The sequence below is a fragment of the Erpetoichthys calabaricus genome, chromosome 10 (assembly GCF_900747795.2).
Source record: "Erpetoichthys calabaricus chromosome 10, fErpCal1.3, whole genome shotgun sequence".
Taxonomy (NCBI): Eukaryota; Metazoa; Chordata; class Cladistia; order Polypteriformes; family Polypteridae; genus Erpetoichthys; species Erpetoichthys calabaricus.
In genome coordinates, this window is record NC_041403.2 from 128,042,811 (window position 1) to 128,055,132 (window position 12,322).

The 12,322-nt window shown below is 35.3% G+C and overlaps 1 protein-coding gene across 1 annotated transcript in view; it reads right to left on the reverse strand.

The window, feature by feature from the left end:
• Positions 1 to 12,322, reverse strand: part of LOC114658435 (brefeldin A-inhibited guanine nucleotide-exchange protein 2-like) — a 923,594-nt gene that overhangs the window by 76,313 nt on the left and 834,959 nt on the right. The window contains exon 33 of the mRNA XM_051932465.1: positions 4,196 to 4,310. Coding sequence (XP_051788425.1) covers positions 4,196 to 4,310 — 115 coding nt within the window. The remainder of the gene's footprint in view (positions 1 to 4,195; positions 4,311 to 12,322) is intronic.

The following is a 12,322-nucleotide window of genomic DNA, read 5'->3' on the forward strand; positions in this document are numbered from 1 at the left end:
CGAACCAGCGGGCTCTATTACAGCCGATTTACCCGGCTCGCGTGGAGCAGGTGAAAGCACGGACTGCAAGGCCTTTTCCAGTTTCAAATGATCTTCCCCAATTGGCGAGCTATTGCGACCTGCGTCACTTGAACTTTCGCTCCCCATTTCGCTCTCAACTGGAGATGATGCAGCGGATCGTGGTCCTGAGGAGTCAGGGCTTTCGCCCATCTGTTCCAGGTCAGTCTCTGAAAGGCCGTACCTTGAGCTTGAACTTGGACTTGCTGTTCTGGGCTTGGATGTAGCTTTAGTTTTCTTTTCCATTTCTTTCTGGGCCCCTTTCTTGCTGACCATGTTTATATATGCTTGCATATACTGTAGTAGAACCCTCGGGTTGGATAAATACAGGATATCTCAGGATAATAAAGAAATAATATTTAAAAATAACACCGCTGCTAACGGAGCTCCGCTTCAGACGTCCATCTCTCGCAATGGACGAGACCATAAAGCCTAATAATGCTTTTTAATTGCACTTTATGGTTCATTTCTTTGTGGGTAGTGTTTCCTTGTAGAATTATTGTTTAGCAAAGTACCACTTCATTCTGGGAAGGGCATGTGAAGTTGGTTCTTTGTGGTTTGAAAACTTCCTAATATGTGGAAAAAAACTGAAATCTTTAATGTAATAGTACATTACCTACAGTTAGGCCCATAAATATTTGGAAAGAGACAACTTTTTTCTAATTTTGGTTCTGTACATTACCACAATAAATTTTAATTGAAACAACTCAGATGCAGTTGAAGCGCAGACTTTCAGCTTTAATTCAGTGGGGTGAACAAAATGATTGCATAAAAATGTGAGGCAACTAAAGCATTTTTTTAACACAATCCCTTCATTTCAGGGGCTCAAACGTAATTGGACAATTGACTCAAAGGCTATTTCATGGGCAGGTGTGGGCAAGTCCGTCGTTATGTCATTATCAATTAAGCAGATAAAAGGCCTGGAGTTGATTTGAGGTGTGGTGCTTGCATGTGGAAGATTTTGCTGTGAACAGACAACATGCGGTCAAAGGAGCTTTCCATGCAGGTGAAAGTAGCCATCCTTAAGCTGCAAAAACAGAAAAAACCCATCTGAGAAATTGCTACAATATTACGAGTGGCAAAATCTACAGTTTGGTACATCCTGAGAAAGAAAGCAAGCACTGGTGAACTCAGCAACGCAAAAAGACCTGGACATCCACGGAAGACAACAGTGGTGGATGATCGCAGAATCATTTCCATGGTGAAGAGAAACCCCTTCATAACAGCCAACCAAGTGAACAACACTCTCCAGGGGGTAGGCATATCGATATCCAAATCTACCATAAAGAGAAGACTGCATGAAAGTAAATACAGAGGGTGCACTACAAGGTGCAAGCCGCTCATAAGCCTCAAGAATAGAAAGGCTAGATTGGACTTTGCTAAAGAACATCTAAAAAAGCCAGCACAGTTCGGGAAAAACATTCTTTGGACAGATGAAACCAAGATCAACCTCTACCAGAATGATGGCAAGAAAAAAGTATGGAGAAGGCGTGGCACAGCTCATTATCCAAAGCATACCACATCATCTGTAAAACACGGTTGAGGCAGTCTGATGGCTTGGGCGTGCATGGATGCCAGTGGCACTGGGACACTAGTGTTTATTGATGATTTGACGCTGGACAGAAGCAGCCGAATGAATTCTGAGGTGTTCAGAGACATACCGTCTGCTCAAATCCAGCTAAATGCAGTCAAATTGATTGGGCGGCATTTCATGATACAGATGGACAATGACCCAAAACATACAGCCAAAGCAACCCAGGAGTTTATTAAACCAAAGAAGTGGAAAATTCTTGAATGGCCAAGTCAGTCACCTGATCTTAACCCAATTAAGCATGCATTTCATTTGTTGAAGACTAAACTTCAGACAGAAAGGCCCACAAACAAACAGCAACTGAAAGCCGCTGCAGTAAAGGCCTGGCAGGGCATTAAAAAGGAGGAAACCCAGCATCTGGTGATGTCCATGAGTTCAAGACGTCAGGCTGTCATTGCCAGCAAAGGGTTTTCAACCAAGTATTAGAAATGAACATTTTATTTCCAGTTATTTAATTTGTCCAATTACTTTTGAGCCCCTGAAATGAAGGGATTGTGTTAAAAATATGCTTTAGTTGCCTCACATTTTTATGCAATCGTTTTGTTCACCCCACTGAATTAAAGCTGAAAGTCTGCACTTCAACTGCATCTGAGTTGTTTCATTTAAAATTCATTGTGGTAATGTACAGAACCAAAATTAGAAAAAAGTTGTCTGTCCAAATATTTATGCACCTAACTGTAGCTGTAAACTTACAGATTAAGAAAACCTGGACTTAACATATGTAACTGAACATATTCAGCAAGAATTCTATTAAAATCATGACTGGTTGGTATTTTGCAAATCTGTTCCCATTTATTCATGGTTATTTATTGTATGGAGCCTATTGCACATCTAAATAAATAAATGTTCTATTTGAAACATTCATGCAGATGGGTCTTTTTTGAAACCACAAATGGTTCCTCTATGGTATCACACTAAAGACCCACTCTGGCACTTTTATTTTAAAGAATGTACTTATATAAACCCTTGGCAAATATCTGCATAATTGAGAAATTCCAAAAGACTGGACAATACCAAATATTATCCTTTAGTCTAAAAAGGGCATTCAGACTGATTCAAGTAACTATATGCCATTAAGTTTAATGTACATCATAGGCAAATTAATGGAAGCAATTATTAAGGAAAACGTTGAGAAGAGCATGTCTAGAACAGGTGTATTAGGAAATACTAAACATTGGGTCAGAGGAGGAAGGTTGTGTTTCACTAATATGCTGGAATTCTATGAAGTAGCAACAAAAACATACAGCAAGAGAGGTTGATATGGTATTATTTACTCTTTATTTTTCAGAAGTCTTTTGATAAGGTACCAAATGAAAGGTTAGTGATCAAACTAAAAGAAGTGGGAATTGTGGTGTATAGGTGAGTACAAAATTGGCTCAAACACAGGAAGCAAGGAAGCAAAGGGTTAGGGTGAAGAGAACATTTTTAGAATGAGGTGATGTTAAAAATGGTGTCTCCTCAGTGATCACTTCTTATGCTGCTGCTCTTTTAATACACGTAAACTATTTGGACAAGAATGTAATCAGTAAGTTGGCTCTCTTTCTCAGGGGTGTGGTTTGATTTGTTTTCAATCCTATTTTTTTGTAAAAATTGATCTATTTGTATGGAATGATTACAATAAAATATATTTAAAAAAAAAAAGAACGTAATCAGTAAGTTGGAAAAATTTACAGATGATACCAAACTAGATTAAATGGTAGATACTGTAGAATCAGCTAAATTCTTAAGCATACAGGCATATGAACAGCATGCAGGCTTGGCAGATTTGCTGCACATGAAATTTAATGTAAGTAAATGTAAAGTATTACATGTAGGAAGTAAAAATATTAGATTTGAATACACAATAGGAGGCTTGAAAATTGAAAATACACCTTATGAGAAGGACCTAGGAGTTATAGTGGACTCATCCCTATCTATATCCAGACAACATACAGAAAGCTAAAAGGATGTTAGGTTAAATATCATAATGTGTGGAGTACAAGTCAAGGGAAATTATGCTTAAGTTATACAATACACTAGTGAGGCCTTATCTGGAGTACTGTGCTCAGTTTTGTCTCCATATTACAAAAAAGACACTACAGTCCAGAGAAGAGCAACTACACTGATTATGGGACTAAGAGGTACGACATATGAGAAAAAAGAATTAGTACAGCAGATCCAGGTTGTTACTTTAAAATACATTCTACAACATGAACATGGAGACACAGTTGGAAACTTGTTAAGGACAAATTTTACACAAATGTTAGAAAGTTTTTCTTCAAGCAAAGAACCATAGACACATGGAAAAATTACCACACTAAAATGGTGGAGAAAAGGACTTTAGAGACCTTTGGATCTCCATTTTATGTAATTTTGAACAATCTAGATGAATATGATCGATGCACCCATTGGGTTGAATGGCCTGTTCTTGTCACAACCATTCTAACATTCCAGTGATTAACGAATTAACTCAACAGCAAAAGAATTAAAGAATCAACTCAACAGCAGAAAATATATGCATCTTCTTTGGATCACTTTCATTTGATTCCTTGCTCATTTGTGTCTTACTTGCAAAGGATTTTCCTTTCCAGGTTTCATCACTATGGTTAGACAGCTGGCTCAAACCTCTTTCTGATGGATTTCTCTCAGTACTGTAAATAGACTGACAATCTATTTCCACATCCTGCAGACAGAAATACAGCAAGAGAATTTCAGTTGTTTTAATAGAAATATATGAATAGTACTGACAAAGAAAGGTCATTCAGCCTAACAGAGTTAATCATTTCTAATTCACTTCTAATTCTCTTGTTTCTGAAATATTGTTGAGAGTCGATGATTTCCAAGGCAGTCGTTTGAACTACAATACTAGGTAACATGCTTTGTTCATATACGATTTTCTATTAGAAACAAGGTGCCATGTACAGTGGGTGAAAGCAACATTGAAAAATATTCAAATTACCATGTGATGATTACCTCTCATTATGAGTAGATACATATTCATTTTACTACACTGCAAAACATTTTTTCTTAACAAGTAAAAATTTCTTATTTGTAAGGTAATATATCTAATATTTTGCCCCAAGATATTAAATATCTCATGTTGCAATGATACTTGCTAGATTATTTTTCTCAATTCAAGATAACTGGTCTTAAGCTATCTGACTTAGATATAAAGTGTAATTCCAAGACAATTTTGACTTAAAAAAAGCACAACTGTGAGAGAAAAGACTGTTATCAACTACAGTGATGAGCATAGCAGGACATATATTCTTATTTCAAGAACCAAACCTTTCTATGTTTATCTTGTTTTAAGAAATGAGTAAGACACAACCCCGACATTTAAATTAACTCTTTTTATTCCAGAAAGGTTTTAGAATACAACCTTGATTTTGTTAACAACTATGCCATTTCAGATTAACACTTGCCTAATTCAGTGGCCTTTCTCTGTAACTAGTATGATTTAACAGCTGGATTCCCTGAAAAAGGCAGTACTTTATTATATTCAAATGGTAAAATTTTTCTTCAAATCAAAATGGTTTCCATATTTAAAAATAAATGACCCTTGTATAAAAAATTTGTCTGGTGGTTTGATGCAAGAGTTTTGTCACTGTGTCAAATAAATGGCTTAATCCAAACAGTGTTGCTGGAATTTATTAACATAAAAAAGAAAAGTTCAAGAATTTAGGAATCTTTAAAAGTTTTATATAGTTCAATGATATTCCCATGATAGTACTTCACAAGAATATATATTTTGTTTTTCAGTCATAGAGTCTCACAGGAATTAAAACTAACCAGCTTCATAGCATCAACAAAACGGGTGGACTTATCCAGGTTAGGGATTTTAATTTCAAATGACAAAACATCTCTATCAAAGAACACAGCATCATGAACTTGAAACTCCAAACAATATAATGTGTAGTGTTGATATGGCTCAAAAGTAGTTTTAAACTCAAAGCCACAAACGAGCAGCAAATAAAACAACGCCAAATCATCTTTGGTGTTTAAACAGCAAAAGCACGAGTGCCGAGCGACTGTGCGCGTTATGTAGTGTAATATATAGGATCGTTTCATTATTTTAGCAAAAAAAATTATTTACGTCAATGACATTGTTGAATATATGAAAACCTAACGGAATAGTTACAGTTTCTTTGCAGTGTCCAATTGTTTTTTTTTTTTTTTTTTACGAGTACGCTTATTTATTTTATTTTTTTTCAAATATAATATTCAGCGCTGTTTTAGACCCCTTCTTTGGACGTAATGGAACATGCCTTTCTTTGAGCATGCGTAAACGCGTTCCCTGCGAAGCGTCCTTAGCTTTCCCGTACATCAGATGTTACATTTCAAAACGTTCTCACCGTAAGGTTATTAACAACGTTACATACGGTAGATAGCTAAAATACTGCTTTGCGCTTCACAGCTGATAAGTAAAATATTTCCGCATATAAACCAATGGATTCACTTGACGAAGTCACACTGGAAATATTAAAAGGCAAGGTTCTAATTGACATTTTCTGTTGCTGCAGTGCATTCTGTTTTTATGAATCCACAAGCATTCACCTGTCCATGTTGATACCTGTAATCATTACAACACAAAACAAAAGTAGTGGGACAAGCTAGTTTTTTGTAACCATTACATGAAATTCTAAAAATAAATGCAGGTGTTTATGTTATAAATATTTATTTTTTCATTTCCGGTTTTCACCTTTGCATTTTATCCAGCAAACACTGCCCTGAATTATAACTTCCACTGCACGCAGTTCTTGCATTCGAACATATCTATCTATTGGTACATTTAGTGCTTTTCTTGCCATTTTAGTCATTAATGAGTGGTTTGAGGCTGTAAAGCAACAACGGGCTTTTATATCGAGCGCCATCCAGTGGTGTAGCTCGAGTTCGCGCCACTCGGGGTGGGGCTTCAATTTGCCGCCCTCCAATGTATCTGAATATGTTAACCTATTTAAATAGAAAATTAAAATAACGTATAGAGAAAAATTAAGATACATTTTGCATAGATTTATTTATATACAGAGAAACAGCAATATTTTTTTCACATATAATTATTTATAAGCATCAACTAGACAAGAATGTAGTACAGACGCACTGATAAGCCGTGTTCTGATTATTAGTTTAATATAATTACGCTGCGAAAACCAGAACCGGTGTGGTGTACAAGTGATAGGTGGGGATGTGCAAGAACGCATTCGGATTGATAACAAAATTGTGAAATAGCTGTTTATCGTCCTAGAAATTATTTTGGTGTAATGTTTCTGTTTATTTTTGTTATTGACTTATAAATTTCAACTGCTGTCTGATGCCGTCACAGAAGTACCATCTGAAAATGATTTTTGAAGCATTTATGGATGAAAATCAGAGAATTTGACTTTTTTTCATTCATGAGTGATATTTTTCCGAACCCTGCTGCTTACATGTGAAGTGTTCTGAGCCTTTTGGCCAATAATGCCGTCCCCAAAAATGTGCTGCCCGGGGCGGACTGCCCCCTCCTAGCTACGCCACTGGCGCCATCATTGTTAGATTTCATATATACAGAGAGTTATTATGAAATAAATGTTGGTTAAATGTCGTTGAATTAATTATTTGTTACAATGATTTATGAAAAAAAGTTGTTAAAGACGTTCTGGTACAGATTTTTGCTTGCTTAAAAATAAATTGAAATGTATCTTTTAAAAAAGTTCTAACTGCATTGAACGCGCCTCATGCTATTACCAGTAGTAAAAGTGAACACGACCCAAGTCGCTTCTATTAAAGATACCTTTAAAGAAAAACTTTAAAATTTAGAGGCCAGTATTTTAAAATTACTATCGATTTTGAGGTATCCATAATTGTAAGCTCACTGCTTGAATATAAAAAGATCGCTGCACTTGAAACTGCAAGGGGGGCACCCATCCCCCTTAACTTCGATATCAATACCATACATGAGTGCATCATATAAAAAAATCAAAGGTTTGGGCGCGACTTGTACAGCTTCGCCTATATTTTAGAGCCAGCCCTGAGTGAGACTGTGCTCTTTATTACTTTAATGGCATAGGTGAAGGCCTCAGTCTGAGTGAAATGTTAATGCCCTGCTAATTTTATACACTCACAAATTAAGTTAGTAAGTCGTATGTATCGTGTCCTTGATCAGGCAACACAATAAATACCTCTCTGTAGGATATCCCTACTTGCCTAAAACCTCAGTATGATATACAGTATTTGTTCAGAAATGATATATATAAAACATTTTTAAAAGGGTATCATGATTTGCACTTGTACCATCTTTCAAGAGACTCAAACTTATCAAAATTTGTAAATATAGCACTTAAAGCCTAAAACCTGAGTTGGAAAAGACTGCTGGTAGTTGTGCAGATGACATCCAAATATGAATGAATTACTGGTCTTCTCTGTTGCTTTCAAGTTGCAAATGTTAAAGAAGATCTTCTAGGGGCTGTTTCATGTGAAGATCTGAACATTTCCTTCGAAGAAAAACCTCATGGCCAGGAGTACATCAAGAGGTCAGCATTATTTAATTTTTTTAAAGAAATATTGTTGAGCACACAATGTAGTTATTATCACTTTTGCTTTGTTCTTTTTGTTGAGATTCTGTAGCAACTATTATGTTAGAAGTGTCCATGTCCTGATGATATTTGAGATCAAGCAGGGGAGAAATATAAATGATAATAGGGAAAAGGAGGACATTTATGATATTAAAGTGATGAAAACATAAATAAATATTTATTGATGTGGAAATCTGAAGGGTAGAAACTTGGGCTTTGTCCTTCTTAATTAAAATTTTCCATAATTCAATAAAAGCAGTTTGGAATGTCACACCTGAGCACAGGACAGCTCATGCATTTATCAAGGCTGTTGCCCCAACATGTTCACTTCACCATATGAATATTTGTGTAAATACATATTTATGTATGTTTGTAATTTATACAAAGTCTATATTAATTTACAAATGTTTTGATAAACTTTATCATGGCGCCAGAGAATGATAGCATGTTACATGTTAATTAGCACACACAAGAATTTCACAGTACTCATGTAGCACCTATTTAGTTCAATACAACATAGTGTGAAAATACTCCATATCAATAGATAACTGAGCACATATTCTTTCTGTGTTTTATCAGGAAGTAAAGAAGACTACTATCTTGTTTTTAGTTACCTAAAAATTTAACAATGAAAATATAAGCAGTCAGATATTTGAGCAATGCTATCTTTGATTACAAATTTCATTTATGTTAAATAAAAGTAAATATTTCCATTTATGTCAGGCTTCATCAAAGTTCATAATTCATAAACAGTTTATTGATAACTGATGACTATTTTCAATGTCCTTTTCCTGTTTTTTTTTCTTTTAACAGGAGCTACAGTTTTCTGTGCAGCAAGATAACTTACAAGACAGCTGTACATCTCCCTCCTCTTCTGAATGCAATACTCTAAAAAAATAAGTCTTTCACCTACCCCTCAATCCAGTGAGCAAGGATATTCCACAAAACTTTTAAGAGAAGCCAGCCCCTCTAAAATCATTCAACTACCAAGCCCCGAATACATACTTCATAGTGACAGTGAGTTGGAGCAGGTCAGAAAACATTACTTTGAACTGCAGCACATAGGGAAAGAGGAGCATTGTGTTCTTTCAAAGGATCTTCGCTGTAGATTAATTAGAAATACAGTGACCAACAGAGTGCCCATACTGAGGACAACAACAAGGGAAGACAGATATACCTCCAAACATGAGGTTTCTTCAATGGCAAAATGTATAGTCAAGTATTATCCAATGCTACGTGCAGATGAAGTTCAAAATTCATGGGTGAGTGTAAATAACTAGTTTTTATAGGGGTTTTAGACTGAGCAGTCACACCTTGTATTCACTTGCACAATTATTAAAAGAGTGTAATCTCATTACAGGAACATGTGTTTAAACAACTCCTGAAAAGGCTACAGAATATCAGCACACCTCAGAAGCGACAGGGCTCTATGCCTCAAATAAATAAAGAGATGTCTCGGCGTCACCACTGACAAACCAAATGCTGCTAAAGTCGAGAATTCAAGCGAGGCTGATTCCACTGCATCATCGGGTAATTCTATTGCTTCAGCGACGCTTGTTAACGTGTCACCTTCTAGCCGTACCCAAGAAGTTACAGCAGAGAAAAAATATGAACCATCTGGTAAGTGCACAATAGATATGGTCGTATCCCATCTTAGTTCAGACTTTTAGAAAACACAACCGATTTGATTATTCATTTATATGTTTTTGCAGCTTTTGACACAATAGTTGATAGCCACCAAATACAGGCCAGGCACTGCAAAACACTACAGGACCTTTACAAGAAGCCAAAGCCAAATAAATTTGCAGTTACCTAGCTCCTTGATCATGAATTTAATGCACAGAGGTCATTTATAGATTCTATGGGAGGCTTACCCATTCTTTAAAGAACTGGATCATGGAAGTACATAAAACAGACATTTGACTGAAATACTTTTGAAAATGGTTTCTTAAAACAAAATATGTGCTGACTTTGGAGAGTGTGCTTATTTTATAGGTAATGGATCAAATGCATTGTATTCTTAGTTGGAATAATCTTAACTACATCACAGAAGTTAAGAGCAGATAGACCAGTTTTTATGGAAAAGCACAGTTTTATGGTGTAATGAAGAAGATCCTGAAGCCTCCACATATGCACGATGAGGGTAGAATTTGTCATGCATATTTTATTCAAACTCATTTTATAGTTAGTTATGCACTTTATTCAGTGTTGCAGCATGATAGGCCTAAATGAAAATCAAACTGAAGTTGTTTAAAGTTATGATATTTTGCAGTTGATGCTCAAAGGGTTGCACTTGTTTATGCCATTTTTTTCCATAAAGACCTAGTCTATATTATAGTAAGCCAAACTTTGAGAAATTTTCATGCAAAATATTACTGCTGCTCTCTTTGCCAGTAACTGTTGATTTGTGAATTCCAGGTTCCCTTTTCCTCATTGTATTAGAAAGTTGTACTGTGTTATTCTGAAATAAATTTTTGCCTTCAATTATGTTTTTAAAAAGCCATTTATTAGCATTGTACAGTAAATAGTTTTGTCTAGCATCTTTTTAAGACACAACAGAATAATAAACTGACGGACACTATCCTTTATTAGGTATAAATAATGAAGGAATATTTTAAAGAATACTTAAAACTTTAAATATGATCTATGAAAGGTTCATTTCAATTGTTCATTCATGTTCTAGCATATTAGTAGGTAAAAATAATACCAGACATCATATGATTTTTGTTATAAATCATTCTTAATTGAAAGCTTGCTGTATGTTGTTGTTTTCATTAAAAGATTAAAAATGCCATTGCCATGTGTAGAGCTCTGCCATCCATGTTTCCTTCACTTTCTCTACCCCCAAAAAAGTTGGGAAACAAAACATGAGGCATTAGTTCATGTCTTTAAGGTAAAATTTTGCATTTTTACATTGCTTAAAGGAAAAATAAAGACTGTTATTGCAATTCTATCCATCTGTGACTGGCAGCAATTTTTAGGGTTGTTTTTAATGTTAGCTACAGGAATGACATTATACATTAAACGCTTTGAATAAAACGGCTCAACAGAATATAACAATCTTCAATTTTTAGTGATTTCTTTGCTGGTTCAATTGCAAGCTCTGTATAACTGCTTCTGTTAAAATTAGCACATTAATTCAGTATTATAAATAGGTAAATGTATAATAAATCTGTATAGGACTGCAGAGGATAAAATAAATTCAGCCTGTTTTCTTTGTTGGTTTTTGTTTATCTTGGAGACCTTTGAGAATCCTGATGCCTTTCTACAGCAAAGACCACTGTCTAGCTCTGCCCTTATTGTGGACCAAGATAACTGCATGCTGGCTATTGGAAGTGAGCCTGTGACAACTTTCCCCCAAGAAATGTTGCAGGAAGGTATCATGTACCTTATGGCATACTATTATGCACTACATCTAACATATCCTTCACAACTTTTCCCCAAGAAATGTTGCAGGAAGGTATCATGTACCTTATGGCATACTATTATGCACTACATCTAACATATCCTAAGTGCACTGCCGCTGTCCTCTCTGCAATTCAAACTGAAATATTACTGGACACAATTCATGAGAAGGATGTAACTGTGTCATACAGGAAAGCCTTAGCTGAATGGAAACAGTTTATTGGTCAATAATCACTGAGGCACTACTTAAACCTGGCCAACATAATTAACTTGATACACTTAACCAATCATTTTGCTTCAAAATGTAACTGTAAATTAGGTAAAGTGTGATTTAGAAACCATTAATAGAAATTGTACATACATTCCAAATAATTTGAAGGAAAAATACAAATATGCTAGAAGAAAAACTGTGTGAGCCAAATGTAGAACAGTAAATGCATGTCTATGATGTACTGTATATAATTACCATAACATCTGAAAATCAATTAGATAAATTAATTATAAATAATTAGATTTTTTTGTGGATTTTAACATGTTAGGTTGTATTTTCTTTGTCCTGTTTTTTGGCAAAGTTACCACTGTTAAAATTTTGCAAGTTTATGTTATGCATTTCTGACTGTGAGTTGTGACAAGATGAGACAGACCTGAACTACAATGTACAATAATGATATGGATATGGCTTTTGTGTTATATGCAAGGTAATCTTCCTGTGTCAACTAATTTTCATGTGCTTATGTTT